Source organism: Camponotus vicinus, unplaced genomic scaffold, assembly GCF_025532165.1.
Source record: "Camponotus vicinus isolate PSW18456_S1 unplaced genomic scaffold, iyCamVici1.0 SCAF_13, whole genome shotgun sequence".
Lineage (NCBI taxonomy): Eukaryota > Metazoa > Arthropoda > Insecta > Hymenoptera > Formicidae > Camponotus > Camponotus vicinus.
The window spans coordinates 3,060,856-3,084,811 of record NW_028141949.1 but is presented as its reverse complement, the minus strand read 5'-3'; the positions used below and the strand labels follow the sequence as shown (position 1 = coordinate 3,084,811).

Genomic DNA, 23,956 nt, shown 5'->3' with positions numbered 1-23,956 from the left:
CTGGGCTCGACAACGATCCGGGGATAACGTCGCACTTCTCTCCTCTAGTCTTCGATCGTTTCCTTGTTTGGTAAATATGTGTCCTCGAATATGCCGAGTGATATTGTTACTTGCTCGTTACTTGCAAAGAGAAACTGATGACAGAAGAATATCGATGATTATTTAGAGATTGAGGTATCGTATAATTTGGACATCCAATTGCTATTGCAATTCGATGTTCTAATATAACGCACGTAAACAAGCTCGGAATCTTATGGATGTGATTTTAACGAATATTGACGCGCACATCATCAGAATTCATTTGTCCATTGAACATTGAGCTGACAAAATGGAGATTTAAACAAACAAGTCTCGAATCGCAGCTCGTGTTCGATGGAGCAGTGCCAATAAACGAATTTCGAGCAGCGTCGCTGCTTTAATTCAGTAGACGCTGTTAGAGAGTGTCGAGAAAAGAAAAACAACATCTGCGACATTCTATGATCGTTCAATGTGTATACAAAATGTTTAGGATTATTACCCAAGTTATGCTATTATTTTTCATTTCAGATCCCTCACGAATCTATACTTATCTAAATCAGAGATTCACTAATACTCATCACTGTAATACTTGCAACATCAGAGAAGTAACAATTTTAAATTTAAAAAAGTATACAATTAATTTTACAATAATATATTCATTCTTTCTGTCTGAAAATTATTCTCTCTAATATTATAAAACATTTCGGTGTTTTCAAAACATACTATGTAAGTAAAGTATGGATATCTATAATATAGATTTACGAGGAATCTAAAGAATATAATTATCGAGATAGAACGCGCTTGATAAAGAAACTAATCTCCACATCTCTACTTTCTAATTTAATTGTCTCTGTTTAGTGTAAATCGCAATTCTAATACATCATGTTTGTATAGTTACAGAATACATAAAGAGGTTTCAAGAACAAAAACCGACTACTAATAACTCGATAGGTCAACAACAGAGTGGCGGCACGTCGATATCGCCACCCACGACGGACCCATTTAACGCGCTTGAATTGTCCAGAAACCTGTGGCAGATGGCCACATATAATAATAATAAAATATTCTCAGGAATGAATCAACCATCCTACTCCTCTACGCCGTCTGAGTCGCCATCAGTGCCGACAAATAGCCCGGAACAAGAGAAAGCCCTAGATCTTGCAAATTCTGCACATAGGTAAATATGGAGTACATTTCTCGTTTTTAAAAAATAGGCAGGGGCGAAGGAGTATTTATTTTTTTAATGACAAAAAATATTTTTCAATTAGGTCAGACCCGGTATCTTCTCCAAGCGCTAGTAGATCAGTTAGTTCACCACCGTCCGGTATGAAAAGAAATCAAGATGCTACGGATCTCTCCCCTTCAACATCTACCAAAAGAGTATTTTCCGATGAGGAAAATTTATCTGAGAGTACGCCCAACAGTATGCGCGTTATGCAAACGGTTACAGTTCGAGGTGAGTTAAATATTTAATATAAAACTTGTTACATTTATATTTATTACATGTTATTACATGTAACAAATAAATTACATGTTTTATTTTATTAAATTCATTACATTTATTTTACGTATATAATAAATTCGTTATGTGATACAGCTATATATATTACAATGAGATGAACATTTGTCCTTTCGCTAAAATAGTTCATCATACAGATATATAGAGAACTTCTTAAAAAATCAATCTTATCTCTCTCTCTCTCTTAAAAATTAAATTTATATATAATTTAAAAAGAGATTATTTGTTCGTTACATCTCTTTTCTTTTTCTCTCAGATAATGGACAAAGGGAACTGATGATTAGCGTGGAGCTCAATGGTGTAACATATGAAGGCGTCCTACCAGCTAAAAATGATGACGCCAGCAGTACATCATCGAACTCGAATACCATAAAGCGCTCACGAAACAGCGAATCGTGAACGCTTTGTGGACATAAAGTACTTAGAGTACTTTACAGATTCTCGTGATTGATTCATGCGGAACAAATCAGCTACGAGAATCTATTGTAAATAAAAAAAGAACGCCAGTATATCACTAAAATCTCTTTGGATCGATAATATCCAAAATATACTGACGAAAAAAGATATGACGTGAAACTATACGTGACGAAAAACTATTGTGAAATTATTCACTATTTCAATCATATTTATAATTTGTTGGACAATACCGGCATACATGAAGAGCTTATCAGAAATGTCGTTGAGACTTTTTATGAATTCAGAAAATGCAATAAGCTCCCATCTCCTACCTTTTGATTAATAGATTTTTTGTATATAGCTTTACATTAAATGTAAATAAATTAAACACATTTTTTTTGCATTCAGGATAAATATCCCGAATGCTCGAAAGATGACATCATTCCGCGTTTAGAAACCCATAATATTGAATAATTTCACAATAGTTTTACCGATTTTTTAGAAATAAGAATTTAGAAATAAGAATTTTTAGAAATAAGAATTTGTAAAAAAATAAAAAAACTGTGTAATTATTTGTACATAATTGATGAATAGCTGATGGAAATAAACTGAATTACACAGATTCCTATTTTTATTTTTATTTTATGATTATTATGTGCCGCGATAAGCAATTGATCCTCTAATCTCTCACTGTAGTATTAGATTATGATAGCATTAGAAATGAGAAATAGCGACTTTTTAACAAATTATTGAAATAAATTAATTTTCTTGTGCAAGTTCGCTCTGCATTCGATATAGATATAGATTGTTTATAAAATATATCAAATATTTTTCAGTCTATAGGTTAATAAATACATATATATTTATAAATCACTCGTCATAAAATTTATTTTCGTCAGAAATAAAAAGATCTATGAGATTGAGTTATATGTGCGTTTATTAATGTAAAATAATAAAACAAGTTTTTGATATACTTTATCAATCTGTATTATCAAACACAAATAATAATAAAAAATGAAAAAATTAATATTATTTACAAGAAGAGTTCACATTTCTTGCTCCTAGTAACATGTGTCACAATACAATAATTACAGAAAAAAAAGAATAGTTTTAAATTAATAAATTTATAATGTGATATTAAATTTATGATGTGTATCTACAGATTGATAAATATAATAATTATGAATGTATATAAATATAAGAGTATAATTAAAAATGATTAAAGAGATTTTTGTGAATAAACGTACATACACTGTCGACATATTTTGTTTTTATACATTAGTAAATATAAAGCATTTAAAACGTCTTTTTAAATTTTTCGTTTTTTTAATTGTTTCGTTATTGAGGGACATTGTTTAGAAAAGTAGTAATTATTAACATTAAAAATCTCATAAATTGCTATTATTTTGAGATTTATTATAAGAGATATTAAATATTGTAAATATATTTGTAATTATATTTGTTATCCTTTATTATAGTTTTTGTTTCTATTGCCATCATCTTAAATATATCATAATTTATATTCTTTTTGTATACATAAATTTGATTGATAAAAAAAATAGAAGTATATACCGCCAAAGTTATTAAGGTTCTATATATCTTGTTTTATGTTAATGTATCCTTATTATATATTTTTTATTTCACTTATTTTATGTATATTTCAAAGTTAATACTATTAAAATTTTTTAAATAACGTATTTTGTACATATGTGTTTCATATTCTCTAAAGTATCTCTATTACAAAATACACTCAATTAAATATATTTATACAACTGTATCACAAGTGAAAAATAAATTTCAAATATATTAGTGAGTAATTAAACTTTACAAGAGTGATTTCAAAAAGTTTGTATATTGAAATATTAACTTATATTTATAATAACTATACTGAAATTTGCCTAACGACGATATGATCTTCCAATATATTACTTACCAATTTTATTTTAGATTAATAAGTGAGAAAGTATCGGTCAATCATAAAACTTTAATTGTTTTATCAAATAGAATCGTAATTATTTTTATTTTACTTTCTATTAAAATTAAAGAACATTTTTACATCTTCATTTAGTTTCATATATATTCATTTTAAAAGAAATTTTAAAAGCAAAATACATTGAAATAATATGTGGTAATTACTCACTAAAAATTGTGAAATCGATTTTATTTAATAAGATTTTGTAAGACACGTACAATTTAACTTTTTAATTCGATTGAAATGTATTTATATCATTGCCAATTTGAATATAAAAAATAATGAATTTAGAATTTTATAACATAAATAAATTATACATACATATATACATACATATATATATATATATATATATATATATATATATATATATACACGTATAATTTATTATGTTATAAAATTCTATTTTATATATATATATATATATATATATATATATATATATATATATATATATGTAAAATGCTAAGTATCTTATGAAAAATAGCCGTCAGGATCTATATGTAAAATATTTGCTCTAATATATATATATATATATATATATATATATATATATATATATATATATATATATATGTATGTATATATATATATATGTGTATATATATATATATATTATAAAAGTCATAATCATATAATCGTGAACTATATTTGGCAATAATAAAATATCAGATATAAAATAACGAAAATGACGAAACAATAGCGAAAATTGAGTGAATCAAAGAACTTGAGTGCAAAAATAAGATATAATTTCCTAAAACTAGATATACAACTTTTCAGGGAATAAACTCTGAAAAATATCTATATTTGATGTATATGACATAAATTTTTACCAAAATAAAATTGTATAGATTAGATTAAATAATACCTTTTAAATATTTAAATTAAAATAATTATTTTTGTATAAATTTTACACTATTAAATTATGATTATATTAGCATCGTACTTATTGTATCAATTTTAATTATATACACGGGAGTTTTCATAACTTGGACGATTGTACAAATCAAATTATGCATATAATGCATATTTTCTCTTGCAAAGAAAAAACGAAATATTTTTTATCTTTTTTATGAAGTGTTTGATTTTGTTATATTCAATGATATATATTGATATTATGATATATTTCAAATAAAAAATTAAATACTTTTTATATGTATTTCTTATGTACTGCTGCAGAGATCAATCAATTTTCCTATAATTCATTTTACGTCAATTTTATATTCTGCTATTTTAATTGTTGCTTAAATAGATTTGATTGTTGCTCTAATAGATTTTAGCTATGGATGATTTAATATCACATTATCTCTAGATATATCTGAAGACTTAGCATAATTAAAGAGTTGTCTTTATATATAATGAAACAGAGAATTGGTCGATTTTAGCATGACACATTCGCAATTTGAAAAGAAAGAAATGTTCTTTTGTTTCTCTCTTTCCATTCTGCCAAGTTTGTTGTATTATGGGAGATCTTTAGATCTAAGCTTATAATATCAAATAAAACTATTCTATTCTATAATATCTAACAAACTATTCTATTCTAAATATAAATTTCAAATATTTATTTATAAAATCCATTAGATACATGCTACTACCTGAGAAGAAAATGTAGTTACAAAAACATTTTGTATAAAAATATTACAAATATATATTAATAATAATATTGTCACACTATATTAAATAATACATAATGTCTATTAATATGAATTGTTACGATGTGATAACAAATAATTCAATTGCGAAGTAATATCAAATTTAATTCTTTGTTTTATTTTATTGAAACTCAAAATATGTATAAATGATTTATGAAAATAGAGCATTAACTGTTCGAAATATTATTAAAATATCAATGGTGAAATGATATTAATTGTGTTTTTAGTACTGAGAAAGTTTTTATTCATATTTTTTGAAGAGATAAAATGCACAATGAAAAACTAGCAAATAAATATTTTAAAGAATATGATTAGGAATTATATTAAGATCCATCGTGAAAAAATATGCGAAGCAATTGTTAAGAACATACTATGCGGCGATATAGTTTCTAATTATTATTGATTTTTCAATCATTGCAAAAGACGTATTTATATATAGATATGTTATTCAAATATATATATATATATATGGAACTAGCAAATATTGTGTAAATAATACAATGGAGAAAAATAAGATGGCACATTGATAATGTTAAACGAATATATAGTCTTCATATATAAATAAAAAATAAGTTATTGTATGTAAATGTATGTAAACACACATTATAGCCAACATTATGAATAAAATTGATGTTACTTTTATATGATCTTGGATATCAAAATAGCTACAGTGTATCTCTTTTTTTTTATTAGAAATTCTTTTAAATATTAACTGAGAAAATTTCTAAATGTCTCCCATTAAAATATTATTTAAAAAAATACACACACAGATACGCAAATAATGAGGTAAAATGTTTAATGTTTAGCTAAAACTATATATATTGGCAAAATAGAAAAAAAAATATATTAAATGTGAAAATTCTCGATTATCGACGATAAACTATTTTTTTCCTCTGCACTTGCAAAACTATATTGTACAGATAATAGAGATAATTTCTTAAGCTGTTCTTTCCCGATATTAAAAACAGAACTCAATAACTGTAATTCCTCTGATAAACATGTTTCAAAGACACCTTTGTCATCAGTCTAAAAAAAAAGTTATGTAATACTATTGAAATCTCGAAAATATATCATCCTTCTTCTCATACTCACTCCAATTGTTATAGGATGTCCAACTTCATATAAATATTTAAATTGATGAGACACATAGGACGGTACTGTTTTACACTTAACATTTGATGTCAAGCATAACTCTGAACAAAAAGATAAAAGTGCAAAAAAAGAAAAATAAATACTATTGACACTCGTGGAAAAAAAATATAAATGTAAACTATATATATATATATATATATATATATATATATATATATATATATATGTTGTGTATAAGAATTTATAGATTATAATGTGATGCTATCAAAGATCTCTTACCAACAGGAATTTTAGATTCCAGTAACATATCAAACAATTGCTTAGAACCTTGCAAGCTAGGATGAATGCAAGTGCAGTGTCCCAATCGATTAGGTTTAAATTTTAATATATCAATTATTCCCATTTCATTTGGAACCTATGTATATACATTATTTATGTATACTATTATATCTATTAATATATGAAAAGATTAATATACACTTAATATTCACCTCTGCACAATGAGCTGCGATTTTAAGTCCTGCTTTCCTAGATATTTCTAATAATTCTAAAAATGAGTAATCCACAGTTGGATCACCGCTAAGATCAATACCGACAATATATTCTGGATATTTCTTCATAAATTGTATTGCAAGATTAATATTTTCTTTTGCAGATTCGTAACCCTGTTTCCGATTAATCGATATCAATAATTTTACAAGAATTTGTGGAAACTGTGATTTGGATGTTCTGTGAATAATATATCAGATAGCAATTTATCAATTTTGCTCCTACAAGATAAATGAAAAACATACCACATAGAAATAGAAATTTATATTAATATCTATTATATATAAGCTTAAATATATTTTGAGATTAGTGTACTTACTCAAAAGCTTTTATTATTGCCTCAACATATTCTGTTTTCGTCATTGAGTCCTTTACAGCACGAGGAGTGCTTCTTAATTCCAAATAAATCACATTGTCCTCATGAAACTCTTTTATCACATCGCAAGTAGCAGTAAATACAGCTTGTGGTGTAACTGTTAGTGCATGTGCTATATCAAATACTTTAAAACATCTAGAAAACAGATATCTATTTATGTTTGTACTATTTGTCGAATAATTTATAACATTAGAATTATATTTTACAAGATAAGTATAACAATGAGAAATATACATACTCGCTTAAAGATGAGAAATTAGTGGTATTCATAAAAGCTTGATCGGACAAAGCAACGTCTGAATCTTGCATCTTGTATAATTTTTGCAGGGTTTTCATACTTAACGAACCATTTAAATGTGCATGGAGTTCCTAAATAACAAACATTAGTTAACTTTAATATATCAAAATATAAAATTATTGAATATGAAGAGTATGTCTTTCTTCTATAATTTAAGCGTTGCTTAAACATAAAGAGAAAAGCGTACCACTTTAGGTAATTTTTGACAGAAATCTTGCATATCCATTATAATAGAATATTTCCCAATGTTTTTTCGCGCACACAACTTTTCAAAAATTATATATAGTTATATAAAAGACGAATATTCCCGCTACATAAAAAACAATAATCACACTCGCACTGCCTTGCTTTTTACTAAGGCCCATATTTTGAATCCTCTTTTATCGATAAAAGTGCTCCTAAAAGCGACCTGTAGCCAATCAGAAGGCTTATATGCCACTTTTAGAGGCACTTTTATCGATAAAAGAGGATTCAGAATATGGGCCTAAGCCTATATCATTGAAGATTGACATTGAAGATCAACATTGAAAATATTGACCAATCAAAAGGAAGAAATTTTAGTTCCTTTTATTCCTATTGGTTAAATTTCAATTTTTAATCTTCCATCTTCAACCTTCAATGCACAGTCTGATACGGGCTTAAAACAGAGTGAGGTAAAATCTCTATCTATATTTAATATCTATGAAAAAAACAAGAAGTACAGAAAGTTCAATTAAAAGGAACAAATCTTATAATTTCTGCTGATTTGTGTATTGTCATAATTGTCATATTGGGATTTTGTAATAATATAAAAAAAGACATAAAAGACAAGTTCTTATGATTTAAGTATCAATATAAATCATAATTGGACATCTGGATTTTTCTTTTTTTCTCTAAAATATTTATTAATTTAAAATGGTTAGTCATTTTGGGGAGGTAATATTTCCATCATCGCGAGCATTTTGGGATGATGAAGACGAATATGAATCAGATGAGAACTTGGAACATTATCTGTAAGTTGAAACTGTGATATACACACAGATATTTATGTTCTTGTTATTTCAAAATAAAATAATATAAAACAATCGATTTTAGGAAATTAAATGTTTGCTGGCTAAAGAAGAAGCCAGAACATATGCAAAAATTCATCATAATAGAGGGAGAGCCATTAATTCGTAATAATTTCTCTTTTGCAATATTAATATTTTAAATTATCTATTGACATATGCTTTTAATTGCTAAACTAATTATGTTGTTTCAGCTTTTGTAAAACAATGCTTGTGTCATAATGCGGAAGAAGTATGCATCATTGAAACTGAAGACCATAAAAAAGTTTCTGTCATTTATCATATTGATAAACAAATATATTTGTGTATAATTTTACCACACTTTGATACAAAAAATGCAGGGACACTTGTAAACCAGGTAACTAATTTGTTAGCTATAATGTTTATATTATATTAATTTATATTAATTTTGATATATATTTTGATATTCTAAAGAACATGTATCCATATTTTTACAGATATCTGATTTATTATTAAGTACAGAGAGCGCAATTTCAATAGTGTGCCGTCATGTATCACAGTTTCAAAGTACAAATATTCCAGAAACACCATCATTTTTAAGAATATTGGCTACCAAAAATGCAAATGTTGCAAAGTATAAAATTGAACCATTGGAACAACCAAATATTGTATTTGGAGTTGGCGCAGGAGGTTGGTATTTACATTAGTATTTACTTTGAGTATATAGATAAAATATATAAATATATATATAAAGGACATTTTGTGAAAATGATGAAATTTGTCATCTGTTTGTTTCAGTTTTGTCTTATGCTGAATTTAAAGGCATATCGGCCAAATTATATGTATTATATATTGATAATTTTGTACTGGATTCCAAGTGTGCAGAACCACTCTTACAAATTTTAACTAATGAAATAGATTGTAAATTACAGTATCCTAAGCTTACAGAAAATTTTTTTAGTAAAGGAAACCTTTACATGTAGTGTTCTATTTTTTTGTTATTTTCCCTATACATAATTTTTAAATATAATTTTGAATATTAATTTTCTTTGATATAGATCAATGATATAAACAGGAAAAAATTATAGAGGAAATAGTTTTATAGTAGAAAAAAAGTTTATAAGTACATGTGTATGATAACAGTAAATATAAAAGTATAACATATATACAAAATTTACAATTAAATTAATATATTCTGCTAGATTTTTTTTCGCCATTAATTAAAATAATAATGTTCAAGTCGATACAATTTTTATTGAATGCATGACACATTGCCTTTTGTTATGGTTGCGGTGGATAATAGCTGCGTGGTGGTGCAGTAGGTGGAATTGGATTATTTGCTGCAAAGTATGACGCGTTTGTTGGATAGGAATATGGTTGGAAAGGAGTTTGATTAGTAGCTGGTGCGGGCGGTGGTGTAGGACGAATAGTAGCGGAGGATCCAATGTGATGCATTGTTGGTACAATATGATTCATTGTATTCACAGGAGGAGGTGGAACTGAAACGTTCGTAGGTGGAAACGCCGGTGGATAATTTGTATTATTAGATGCTGTAAAATTCGTTGGATATGTGGGAAAATGTGCCGTTGAAGTCTCTATTGGCTTTATTGTATCCACGATGTCCGTAGTCGGACATCCGTTTGCAGAAACTACTGGTGTTTCTATCTTAGAAGACTTTCCAGGTGTCACTAGAGTACAATCTTTTATTAATATATTTTTAAATATATGCTAATGCATATTACATGCTTCTACCTTGACTAAGCATATTTACTACTTACCATTTGGTGTATTAGATGCAGATTCTACAGTAGTAGTAGTTGCAGGTCGTTCTCTACACACCTCGCTAGACGGTATCATGGGTGGCGAATCTGGCGGTTTTGTGTTATTGGCTTGCGAATATAAATCCAAAACTTGATGACAAATATCTAGAAATAGATATATGATAATGATATGAAATTATAATATATAATAACAGAATATAAAATACCTTGAGTAAAATTTTGGAATTTTACCTTCTAAAAGATCCATAGTTACATCTTCAACAAACATATCCCACCAGCGTAAATGTTTCGGCTGTCTTCCAACCCAATCTACAACTTCAAATTTACTTAGTTTCCCTGCCAGATACATTAGAGCAACAGCTATTATCTCTGGCTCCCATTGTAGTGATAGAGTGGTACATAAACTACAAGAAAATATAAATTATCCTTATCATGTCAAATATTAGAATATCAAGTAATAATTCATTATAAAGTTATTACCTATCATTAACAAATGTCCAAGCCATTTGAACCATCTTTTGCAGTTTGTTTTTATCACCTATATAAAATAAAAATTACTTTAAAAATATCAGCACATTGATAAAATCTGTTAATACATATTTCACCTAATTTTATAATATGCACAATATAGATTACCTTTAAGACACTTTGCATATTTCAATAAGTAGCTATATGGATGTTCAACTTGCAGATCAAATTTAATAGTTTGCAATAAAATTCTTTCCAAGGTTAACACTTCTTCCTGTCAATAATAATTTAATATATAGTTTAATATATATAGAATATATGTGTATATGTGCATATATATATACAGGGTGATTCTGAACAAACGTTTGTCTTTAAAATATCAAATTCTTGAATGAATCCTAAAACGATTTTTCCTCTTGCAAAATTTTGCCTGGAGCTTAGTTTTTAAACTATAAAGGAAAATAGTTAACTACTTACGGAACGAGTACAAGAGGTAGACAGGGACGGCGCGATATAGGCGATTACGTGGGGCACTCGCCGCGATCAGCTGATTGCTATACGCGATGACTGTAACAATCACACTGATTGTTACAGTCATCGCATATAGTCATCGCGATTGCAAAATTTTGCAAGAGGAAAAATCGTCTTAGAATTCATTCAAGAATTTGATATTTTAAGACAAACGTTTGTTCAGAATCACCCTGTATATACTCTTGGTGAAATATCTTCAACAATACAATATCTTCTTTACGATAAATAACTTACTTTAGGATCTTCTCCAAATGTCATAAACTTTTGTTCAGACACCAAAGTCTTAGCCGTTCGTATAATATCTTTGCATTTTTTTGGAGTTTCCTCAACTTTGCCAGCAAGAAGTAAACAGCAACAAGCCGTTACCTACATATTATAGTAATGCAATTAATAAACGATAGAGTAATTTAAAATTAATACACACACACACACACACACACACACACATGTCACTTGCAAATATACTTACATATCGCGGAAAATTTTTAAACGAATGGAACATGTAGAATCGATGGAAATAAACGACACCCGTTGCCATCGTATTATAACCTAAATCCATCTTTGTACCAGTGTCAATTATGAAACGTGCACCTTCCTTTCGGTATCTACATTCCGTCTCGTAATCGATTCCATCCTGAATAGACGGTGTATTGCGTAGCTCTTTCTTCTCATAGTACCAGCACGGCATGATTAAACCACTTCCAATATAGGAATTCAATGTATACTTTAATAGATATACATTGCAATGGGTTATATTCGCAGAGAGAAGACTGAGAGATGTCATGACCCGCTTTTAGGTGATCCTTGGAAGCGATACTCCCTCTGTGGACATTAAAAACGTGAACATGAACTACAAAGCCAATGTCCACGAATGTTCTCAGAGGATAACATATATGTCTCTCTGATAATATAAATAATATAAATAAAAATATAAATAATTTAATTAATAATAATTTATTATATAAAAATATTAGTATGTTCTCTCTTTCCGCGCTACTTTTTATTTATTTATTTATGTGTCTCCTTTTTCTTTTCAACATAATTTATTTATTGATTTATTTAGTTTGCTATAAGTCAGTCTTTTAAAATGCAAAACAAAATATTATTGAATTTGACTTCGGAAAAGCGCGGTAAAATGATCGATTAAATTCAAATAATTAGCTCCGTGATGAATTGTTTAATAAATAATCAATTTTAATTAATAAATTAAAATACTTTTACAATTTATTATTCCGCTTGTGTATATTTTATAGTATATAAAATATTTCGGCAACGAATTATAAATAACATTATGTTCGACTTTGATGACGTAAACAATAGCGTGTTATTGTTTTTTATTGTACGTTACGGTTTTGCTATCATTTGTTCGGTGACATTCGAGCAGTAAAGTAACGATGGGAAATGCTTCGTATGTTAATTAATTGTTTAATAAATAATCTTAAAAATAATAAATTTAATTAGTCTATAAATTGAAAAACTTCTACAATTTAATATTTTCATGTATAACAGTATATGTTATAGTACGTAAAATATTTCAGCAACGAATTATCGATAACACGGTGTTCGACTTTGGCAATATAAACAATAGCGCGCTATTGTTAATATGTTACGGCTTTATTATCATTCGCACAGTGACACGCGAGCGATAAAGTAGTGGTGCGAAACGCTTATTCGCATATTGTCGAAATTTTTTTCTAAACACGATTAGGATTAATATCGAAACAATTTGATATAATTACTAATAATTAAAAATAAATTAACTTATGGTAAACGTCATGAAAATGTATCGCAACGATAAATCTTTATCGAATTGCAATTATTAATTACTGCGAATAAAAATTGAAAAAGGGGATACATAAAAGGGGATAAAGAAATTAATTTTATCATGAGCTTTCGATTATTGATGCTTATTATAATAATTTCCCTAACGATACTTATTAGAATTAAATAAATTTCGACCAATACTTTAAATTTTCTTAATCGGCAATCACTCGTAGAATATTTCAACTACGAATTATAACAATAACATAGTATAAGTCAACCTTGGCGATATAAACAGTATCGCGGTAAAAGTTTTGATTTACGATCATTCGCACAGTAACCTTAAGCAGTGAAGTAGTGACGTTTCATATATTATCAAATCCTTTCTCTACATAGTCAACCTTGGCGATATAAACAGTACCACGGTAATGTTTCTGACTTACAATCATTCGCTCAGTGGCTCTTGAGCAGTGAAGTAGTGATGTGAGACGTTCCATATATTATCAAATTCTTTCTCTAAACACAATTGCAAGTACAACGAGGAACTTTTTGTGAATGAGTGTAAGTGCAACGAGGATTGGAGTGCCACGAGGAAAAAGTGAAGAAAACAAAAGAAAAAAAGGAGGTTTTGGAAATGGATGGATCAATAAGATATGATGTAAGTCATTAATATTTTAATTATTTATCATATTCATTATTTATTATATTGTTACGTCCCCGCGTCCCATCCCCCTAAATGTATTCGCCACGTGTTGAATTCTTTCGGCGGGAAGTACGTTGACGGAAGAAGATTATTTTCGCGCGCGTTGTCAAGATGTTGTTATAAACAACGACTGTCAGAGAGCCCAGCTGTCAAGCTGTGCGGACGCGCGTTTATCTGTGATCTGTTTACGATTATTCTGAATTCTCGTATGTTACTCGTGGTTTATTAAAGTTCTTATACCTTAAACCGCGTTATTATTTACTGCGCGAACGTCAGCGTGTGCCAATCGATTGTGTCGCGCGCATTCGATATATATCGTTCCGCGAACGCAACAATATATAAATTATTTATCAATAGTATATATTGTTGTATAACAACGATGGTCAGCTGAGTCGAAGAAGCTGTCAAGCTATCCGGACGCGTTTTACATTACGGATCGTTATCGCGAGATTTCCCCTGTCATTATTTGTTGTTTCTGTATTCTGTGTTTCTAATTAAAGTTCTTAATTTCCGTTAAGAGTGTCTTATTTTACGCGGTTCGCGAGTGCCCCATTGTGTTGAACGCGCTTTGATATCTCGAAGTCGCCGCCGCGGACGTAACAATATATTCAAAATATACATATTTCTCGTTTCGTTTTATTTCTTTGATTGTGATTCAATAGTGATTTTAAATTGTGTAACATATATAATACATATACTTATAAAAAATATACTATTTTATTTTAAAATAATTAAAACATTTATAAAATGTTCATTAATTAATATTTTCAGATACTTCTTATATTTTAGAAAATATTTCATATTCATATATTTATTATATTAAATACTTTATATATTAAAAAATTTTTTGTTTATCATATTTTTAAAAGTTTATATTTAAGAAATATAAATTATTTTATAATTACGCAATTTATAACATTAAAATATATCTATTTAAAAGTAAAAATGTAAAAATTAATTCGGCGCAATAATTAGTTTTAAAATCAATTATTTTGAACATTGCTTTATATAATAGATTTTCTCTTATCTTTTATATTTTTATTTATCGTTTATATTTGCGAATTAAAATTTATATAGTATATTACAAAATTAATTATATATTATATTATATATAAAATTATATATAATATAACCCTCCCATGGGGTACACCTTGTCGCGGTGGGAGGGCTTAGTACTTGGATGGTGCCTTGAGGTTTATCTTAAATTTTTCTATTTATGATAAATCTTAAGGTGCCTGAATGGGAAGCTAAGTACCCTTTCGAGTCGTCGGTGCCGTCAACGTGCCGTGGACGGCAAGCGCTTCGTTACCGCATTTTCGCGTTGTAGTATTCTCGCGTCGTCGCGTTTTCGCGGAACTTTTGGACTTTTTCATATAAAATCCCAATTTCATTTATTGTCACGAGTCTCTACTTCCGATGCCAATTAACTGGGATGTTCGAGTTTGCACACGTTGCTCTGCAACGTACACTCGCAATTTTTAATCGCATCGAAATAGTGCGAAAATCGTTAAGTATTCGCGCGTAAAATAGCGAAAATAGCGATATAAAAATATCGCTCGTGAGTGCGGGAGTGCCGTTGAAAGTATCGCGCGTCAACAACATGAGAAGAGAAGGAGGCCTGGGAGAGGCATCAGGCACCTATGAAGCAACTCTATGGTAAATAAATTATCGCTTATATATAATTATTTATTAATTGCGTACGCGCGATTTAAATTAAGTAATTAATCGCGTAATTTGATTTTTTATTTACATGACTTAAACAAGAGAAAAAGAGAGAAATTTTTACATAAAAACTGTAATTTAAAAGTTTCTACGTTCGAATAGCTTTTGATAGAATTATTAAATTATTACTTATCAGTAGAATTTTTTTCAAAATTTATAAAATTGTTTATCTGCTTATTATTTATGTGCGTCGGATATAAAATTAAATGCATATAATAATAATTTTTTGACCGTGACTACAATTTGAATCTTCTTTGTATGTTACAGACCAACAAAAACTATTGTGAGAGGAGGAGGAGGCCTGGGAGAGGCATCTTGCATCGGCGAAGCAACCTGATGGTGAATATCTATTATTTATATAAATTTATAAAATTGTTTATCTGCTTATTATTTATGTGCGTCGGATATAAAATTAAATGCATATAATAATAATTTTTTGACCGTGACTACAATTTGAATCTTCTTTGTATGTTACAGACCAACAAAAACTATTGTGAGAGGAGGAGGAGGCCTGGGAAAGGCATCTTGCATCGGCGAAGCAACCTGATGGTGAATATTTATTATTTATATATCAATTGTTATAAATCGTACGCATAATAATTCGTTCTTATAATTTAAAGGAATTAAAGAGAAAATTAGAGAGAAAGATTTTTATAAATATAAAAATTTCTATTTAAAAAATAATTTCAAAATTCATAAAATCTTCCCATACGTGTTTATATCTGCTTATTACTTTTGCACACTGGATATGAAATGCCGCACAATAATAATTTTTTGAAATATTGAATGTATTTTGAGCTTTGTTATATATGAATTTTATATTTGTATGTTACAGACGTAGTTTTAATAACGACAACGTAGTTTCGATAATAACAATTCCGTAGTTTCGATATCGACAACTCTGCTGCTGCACATCAATGTCTCGGTGAGTGACAAAAACTTTTATTTAATTTTAAGGTAACTGTAGAGATTGTAGATAAATCCGTTAACTTAAAATGGACGAGCTAAGATAGATTAAATTAAATAAATTTTAATAAATTCTCTCGTTCGAAATGTATTGCATCCATCGCGAAAATATATTGCAGTATTTTAATTATAAAGAAAGAACATAGAGAAAAAATTATTTTTGTATAAATTTTACCTAATTTATTGAAAAGAACATTAAAAATAAATTCTAAATTATTAAAATTATTTTTATTTATTTTTTCAGGAATATTAAGAAAATTGTACATAATTATTAATGTTTAAGAAATATCTTAACATATTTACATTGTAAATATTTATAATTATATTTTAATTATAATATTGATATTATAATTGTAAAATACAATATAATTATAAACTATAATTAATTTAACTATAATTATATTACATGAAATTGTATTTTACGATTGTAAATTACATGAATACATTCTTATGTAAATTACACGAAAAATTATCCGAAGTATACGTATAATGATTACATAATAGTAATTCATTAAATTAACATATTTAATTCTATAGTATATATTTTTGAAATTTTCATAAAAGAATAATTGTTTATATTTTCATATCAAAGAGTCATTAATAAAAAATAAATTCGAAACCTATTTATGAATTCCATATCGCGCGGAACTGAATATTCATGAAATAAATTATGATTGCGAAAATACCGTGCTCTTTCCGCGTTTTTTTCGCGTTCTTAGATAAGATTGCCGTTTTAATAAAGGATCTTATTGCCGTCCCTCTCAAATAATATTCTTAAATATTGCTAATTAAAAGTAAAAAAATATCAAATAAGAGTATAAAGAGTCGATGTTAAGTTAGCGATTAAGTATTAGCTTCACAAAATTTAACGATCGCCTTCGATGTAATGAAGTTGCGAGTCAATTATTATACGGATATAGTGATACTTTCAATTCGATTTGTATTTACGAATTTCGTATCCAAAATAAATATTCGTAAAATTAATAAATTACGGAAACATATCATATTTATTTCCGCATTCTTTCCCTATTCTTAGACGAAATTGCCATTGTAATAAAGGATCTTACCGCTGTCCCTCTCGTGAAATAATATTCCTGAATATTGCGCTAATTAAATTTAAAGAAATATGATATAAGAGTGTGAAGATTCAATGTGTTAAGTCAACGATTAAATATTAGTTTTATAAAATTAAACGATCACGTTCGGTATTATAGAATCGCGAGTTAATTATTATGAATTTAATAATTTGTTTCTTCGGTTATATTTGTGTATTTACGAATTTCGTATCGGAAAAAATTCATAAATAAATTAATAAATTACGGTTGCGAAAACACCGTGTTTTTCCCGCGTTCTTTTCGTGTTCTTATACGAGATTAATAAAAGAGTTATCATTGTTCCTTTCGTTAGATAAACGTTAATGAAAGTTGCGTGACTCGTACCACCGAGGAGTCGAAACGATTTTCATTATGGAGAATTATTTCTCATCGGTTTTTGTAAGATCCATTTGCGACGTCTAGTTCGGTGCCCTGTTGAAAATTGGGGATTTTTATTGTAGGAATGGAACTAATCCCAGGTTTTCCTGGCAATTTCCGACAGCAATGATTTCGGTAGTCATTCAACGACGAACACCATACGCTTCTTTAAAGTCGAATTAATTTAAATAATATATATTTAGATGCGAGAGAAATGCATCTATTCTTTTCTTCGTTAAAAATGTTCTGTCATTATTAGGATTGATATTATTATTGCCTAATGCCAGAAATATTTAATAGTAGATTAAATATGGATATAGCGTTGTGTATAAATTTCTATTTTTTAAGTAATTTCATATTATAATTAGTTTTTATTAACTTTTTGGATAAAAATGATTACGAACGAATATATTTTATTAATTATTAATTAATTATCATTTGAAAAATTATTTTTAGGTACTGGGGATATTAATATTAGTTTTTAGTTTCTTTTAAGAAACTATTTGCAGGTACTGGACATCCATCGCCATTTTAGAATATTAGTTTTTAGATATATACCATTTTATATATATATATATATATATGTATAATAAAATACATGCACAAATTAACGTATCCAAAATATTTTTATAATTTTTATTAATATAATATATTATATATACGCGAAATTATATATGAATGTTACATAAAATGTGCGAATACTTAAAAATTTAGAGACGAATCGAATGGGTACCCCTCTATCAGTAAGATATTGATTAAAAGAAAAAAAAATTATTAATTTAAACGTTATAAGAATAAGAATCTAGAGAATTAATCTAGAATTAATTATATATTTAAAACTATTTCATTTATTTTATTTTGCACACTATTCGAACTGAAATTTTTTAAATCTTGCTGTTATCGGGTTCGATTCGTCTCGCGCGCGCAAACGGTACCCCAAATTATGTGTTCGCACATTTAACACATACTCCAATGATGCATGTATTCTATTATTTATAAATATAATCGTTCGTAATCACATTTCTATAAAAAAAATCGTTATATCCATTTATTTTTCAACAAAGAAATATATTTCTTAATAATGTGAGAACATGTTTTCTGACGTGAATATCAATTTCGTGAATTGAAGATAATGACAAGGGATAATTGTCGTTGATTTATTACTGAAATCATTGCTATTGGGAATAGTCCGGAAGATCCGGGATTCGTTCCCTCCTACAGTGAAGTTCCCGACGTTCAATGGATCACTTAACTTTTCTTCGCTAATTGATCTTGCGAAATCTGATGTAGAAATAAGATGTTAATATCGTTCTCCATTTTTAAAGTCGCTCCTCTTTTCATCGTATATTACCGGTATGTCATCCGCGTATCAAATGGCGTCGAATTATATTATAAAATTTATGCGCAATCGATTATTTTGAATATTATAGATTTATTTATTCGTTGCGTTTTATCGCGATTTATCTTATAAAAATTCGCACGTAAATCAGTCGATGAATTATATATTCGCAAACATTACAGACCTCAATTTGTCTGTCGAAATATCTTCGCCTTTGTGTGATATATTGCGCGCGTGTCTATTAAGGGCGCTTCAATTATTATATTATAAAAATTACAGATATCGCGGAATCGGTTATTCCGAATATTATCAATTTATTTATTTGTCGCGTTTTCTCGGAAATTTTAAATCGCGATGTGTCTTATATTTTAATATTATCTTATAATTTAATCGTTGACTTATACATCGAAGCTTTGTCTATCTTTTCACGTCTTTGAATATTGTTTCTAATAGTCCGCGCAAAATGCGCTAGTAGTGCAAATATTCTTTTCTACTATTTAAAAAACGATCGATAATTTTTTTAATGACTGTTTTAATCGCGATTATTTACAAATTGTGTGATAATTTGAGTGATAATAATTATGTCGCGCGCACGTCTATTGATGATTTCGATTATCATATTATAAAAATTTTCCATTTTATCATATTTATTTAGTCATGCGCGAGATATGTATCTTATTTTCAGTCGCGGCGTTCATATAAAATTGCATATTAATCGCAAATCGGATAGTGAATTTTATATTCGCAAATATTACAGACCTCGAACGTCTGTCGAAATATATCTTCGCATTTATATGTGACAGCATAATTACATTGCGCGCGTATCTATTGAAGACTTCGCGATTATTATATTAGAAAAATTATACATATCGAATATTCCGTGTATTATCAATTTATTTATTCGTCGCGTTTTCCCGCGAATTTTAAATCGCGATTTACCTAACTTAATCGCTGACTTACATCGAAGCTTTGTTTATCTTTCCATGTCTTTGAATATTGTCGTTAATAATCTGCGCTAGTAGGGCAAATATTTTTTTCTACTATTTAAAGGACGATTGATAATTTTATTAATGACTGTTTTAATCGCGGTTGTTTACATTATTTAAATCTTATTAAACTCTACTATTACATTGATAGTTACAGATATAGTTAAATATGTAGAGTATTAGAGGGACGTTGATAAAATCATTCGTTCCGTTATTCTCTATTAAACGTGGTAATATCGCGATTTTTTAATTATATATTAATTATATATTAAAATTGTAAAGTTTTAAGATTTATTTTATTTCATTGGATTAATCATGCGCAAGATGTAATATGTATTTTCAATATGCGACTTCTCAATCGCGACATTTATATAAAATAGCGTATTAATCGCAAATAAATTCGCAAATATTACAGACCTTAAATGTCTATCAAAATATCTTCGCACTTGTGTGTGATAGTAATTATATCGCGCGTGTCTATTAGGGGCTCCGATTATATTATAAAAATTATACATATCGCAATCAAATATTTCGAATATTGTCGATTTATTTATTTGTCGCGTCTTTTCGCTAATTGTTAATCGTGATTTATCTTCTAAAAATTCGCAAATAAATTAGACAATAAATTCTATATTTGCAAATATTATAGATCTCAAATGTCTCGAAATATCTTCGTATTTATTTGATAATAATTATGTCGCGCGCTGTCTATTGGCGGTTTCGATTATCGTATTACAAAAATTATGCATATCGTAATCGATTATTACTACTATTATCGATTTATTTATTCGTTACCGTCCTCGCGAATTATTAAATCGTTATTTATCTTGTATTATGCGCCAATAATCCAAATACTTTCTTCTACAATTGAAAAAATGGCCAATAATTGTATTAATGACTCTTTTGATCACGATTATATATATTTACGTTACATAAAACTTATTAAATTCTATTATTGCATATCAATTATTAATAAAAAATATCGCATAATTCACCAATGCTAATCAGTCTTGTTTTGACTATGTAGAAATTTTTAATAAATTTTATATTATACGTATAATTTGGATACTTTCGTGTAATTCTGTGTAATAAATTAAAATTATTTTTAAGAAATTAAATTGAATTTATTTTTAAAAATGTTTTAAAAATGAAATTTAAATTATTAAAATTATTTTCAAAAAGATTAAACATATTGCATAATTATGGATGTTTAAGATATTTTTTAACATGTTATATTTTATTTAGAAATTAAAAATATATAAATATATAATTTACACATATATATGATATATAACATTAAGTCCAAATGTTAATACTGTCAATATCAAATTATTTATGTTATTAAACATTTGAATAAATCGAATCCATTTATTTGATATTGATAACATTATAAATTGTATTTTGTAAATTGTAATTTTTAATTTGTAAATTGTAAATAGTTATAATTGTATATTAATTATAATCTAATATTGATATTTTTAATTATTGACATATAAATGTGTATAAAATACAATTATAACTATAATTTAATGATATGCTTTCCGTTAGAGTTATCTATTTATGAATTCCATATCGCGCGGAACTGAATACTCGTATTCGTGAAATAAATTAATAAATTATGATTGCGAAAATACCGTGCTTTTTCCGCGTTCTTTTCGCGTTCTTATACAAGATTACCGTTTTAACAAAAGAATTTTATCTGTCCCTCTCGTCAGATAATATTCCTGAACATTGCGCTAATTAAATATAAAGAAATATGGAATAAGAATGTGAAGATTCGACGTGATAAGTCGACAATTAAATATTAGCTTTACACAATTTATCGCGGTCACCTTTGCTATTATAGAATCGCAAGTTAATTATTATGAATTTAATAATTTGTTTCTTCGGTTATATTTGTGTATTTACGAATTTCGTATCGGAAAATATTCATAAATAAATTAATAAATTACGGTTACGAAAAAATTACGGTGTTTTTCCCGCATTCTTTTCGCCCTCTTAGATGAAATTGACGTTTTAATAAAAGAGTTATCGTTGTTCCTTTCGTTAGATAAACGTTAATAAAAGTTGCGTGGCTCGTACCGCCGAGGAGTCGAAACGATTTCCATCATGGAGAATTATTTCTCATCGGTTTTTGTGAGATCCATTCGCGATGTCTAGTTCGGTGCCCTGTTAAAAATTGGGGATTTTTATTGTAAGATCCCACAATGGCTCTTATGTGACACGCGCATTTAATTGAACGCACATTGCGTCGTCGACTTTCCATCGTCGGTGCTGTCAACGTGTCGCGAACGATGGCATTTCGTTACCGTGTTTCCGCGTTGTAGTATGCTAGCGTCGTCGCGTTTTCGCATTTCCGCGTTGGACTTTTTGTATAAAAATCCCAATTTCATTATTGTCACGAGTCTCTACTTCCGATGCCAATTAACTGGGATGTTCGAGTTTGCACACGTTGCTATGCAACGTATACTCGCGCTTCGTGCTTCGTCAAGTGATTCGGCCCTAATTGATTAGAACTCGATCGATTGTTCGGAATGGTCGTCAATGGGTCCCTTCTCTTTGCTCGTCTACAGCCACACGCACTGCGTGTGTTAACCCTGTCGAGGAGTCGAGTGGATTCCCCTAGGCACGATTTTCGCTCGGTAAAAGGGGTTGCCTCCCCGTTTTCTAAATTGCTGAATGTTAGCATTTAAAAAATGTGGGTATCCTCTTCTTTTGCCGTCTACCAGCCTGGTGTAGCCATATCCTGCATTGCGGGAAACTTCGTGTTCCGGGCGAAGCACCTGAAATCGTGCTTAGCGGGTCCAGGTTCGATACGAGATAGGATAATTATGCGCGAAAAAGAGCTGGTGAACTTCATTTTCCTCTATTTCCGTCAATCATTTCGTCTTTTTTCCAGTTTGGACTTAATCCTTGCTCGTTGTATCGTTGCGTTCCCGACCTATTGGCTCGAAGCTGATTTTCGTAAGTGAAATGGGATTTTTGCTCGTACCGAAACCGGGACTGCCGTCTAAAGTATATACATATTAAGTATATACACATCGCGTGATCAAATATAAAATTTTTAATCGTTCTTATACAAGATTACCGTTTTAACAAAAGAATTTTATGGCTGTCCCTCTGCAATTGAGTATTTTGAATATTATCGATTTATTTATTCGTCGCGTTTTATCACGAATTCAAAAGCGCGATTTATCTTATAAAAATTCGGATGTAATTCGGTCGGTCAATTGTATATTCGCAAACATTACAGACCTCAAATGATTGTCAAAATATTTTCGATTTTCTATATTTACGTGATAATAATTATACCGCGCTCGTGTCTGTTGAGAGCTTCGATTATTATAT

General features: G+C 28.5%; 4 protein-coding genes and 1 long non-coding RNA gene across 8 annotated transcripts in view; 3 read left to right on the top strand and 2 right to left on the bottom strand.

The window, feature by feature from the left end:
• Retn (retained) overlaps nt 1–3,028 on the top strand; it is a 94,963-nt gene extending 91,935 nt beyond the window's left edge. For both annotated transcript variants that reach the window (XM_083087218.1, XM_083087217.1), the window contains exons 7-9: nt 913–1,195; nt 1,287–1,474; nt 1,794–3,028. In XM_083087218.1, the coding sequence (XP_082943344.1) occupies nt 913–1,195; nt 1,287–1,474; nt 1,794–1,936 (614 nt within the window). In that variant the 3' untranslated portion in view covers nt 1,937–3,028. The remainder of the gene's footprint in view (nt 1–912; nt 1,196–1,286; nt 1,475–1,793) is intronic.
• A 2,410-nt stretch (nt 3,029–5,438) lies between these two features.
• Nucleotides 5,439–8,344, bottom strand: Ada (adenosine deaminase-like protein). Of its 2 annotated transcripts, none has more exons than XM_083086282.1 (7): nt 8,060–8,344; nt 7,813–7,943; nt 7,518–7,724; nt 7,141–7,378; nt 6,929–7,064; nt 6,650–6,750; nt 5,439–6,583 (listed from the first exon to the last, which is right to left on the bottom strand). In XM_083086282.1, exons 1-7 carry the CDS (start codon nt 8,096–8,098, stop codon nt 6,404–6,406), a joined length of 1,032 nt encoding a protein of 343 aa, XP_082942408.1. In that variant the 5' UTR covers nt 8,099–8,344; the 3' UTR covers nt 5,439–6,403. The 2 variants fall into 2 exon arrangements, with proteins under 2 accessions (XP_082942408.1, XP_082942409.1); XM_083086283.1 differs by having other exon boundaries at nt 7,518–7,709; nt 8,060–8,336.
• Nucleotides 8,345–8,557: 213 nt separating this feature from the next.
• Nucleotides 8,558–9,963, top strand: Psmg1 (Proteasome assembly chaperone 1). Its single transcript, XM_083086284.1, has 5 exons — nt 8,558–8,864; nt 8,947–9,026; nt 9,113–9,276; nt 9,377–9,569; nt 9,678–9,963. The coding sequence occupies exons 1-5, from the start codon at nt 8,767–8,769 to the stop codon at nt 9,860–9,862; spliced, it is 720 nt and encodes a 239-aa protein (XP_082942410.1). The 5' UTR covers nt 8,558–8,766; the 3' UTR covers nt 9,863–9,963.
• Nucleotides 9,962–12,446, bottom strand: Cyck (cyclin K). 2 transcript variants are annotated; one of them, XM_083086280.1, is made up of 7 exons: nt 12,129–12,446; nt 11,894–12,025; nt 11,297–11,402; nt 11,141–11,198; nt 10,892–11,064; nt 10,658–10,804; nt 9,962–10,579 (listed from the first exon to the last, which is right to left on the bottom strand). In XM_083086280.1, exons 1-7 carry the CDS (start codon nt 12,441–12,443, stop codon nt 10,161–10,163), a joined length of 1,350 nt encoding a protein of 449 aa, XP_082942406.1. In that variant the 5' UTR covers nt 12,444–12,446; the 3' UTR covers nt 9,962–10,160. The 2 variants fall into 2 exon arrangements, with proteins under 2 accessions (XP_082942406.1, XP_082942407.1); XM_083086281.1 differs by having other exon boundaries at nt 9,962–10,567; nt 12,129–12,444.
• A 2,833-nt stretch (nt 12,447–15,279) lies between these two features.
• LOC145964106 (uncharacterized) lies at nt 15,280–17,262 on the top strand. Its single transcript, XR_014436344.1, has 5 exons — nt 15,280–15,779; nt 16,113–16,184; nt 16,323–16,394; nt 16,681–16,770; nt 17,056–17,262. It is a non-coding gene; the product is annotated as an uncharacterized LOC145964106 (long non-coding RNA).
• The last annotated feature ends 6,694 nt before the right edge of the window (nt 17,263–23,956 follow it).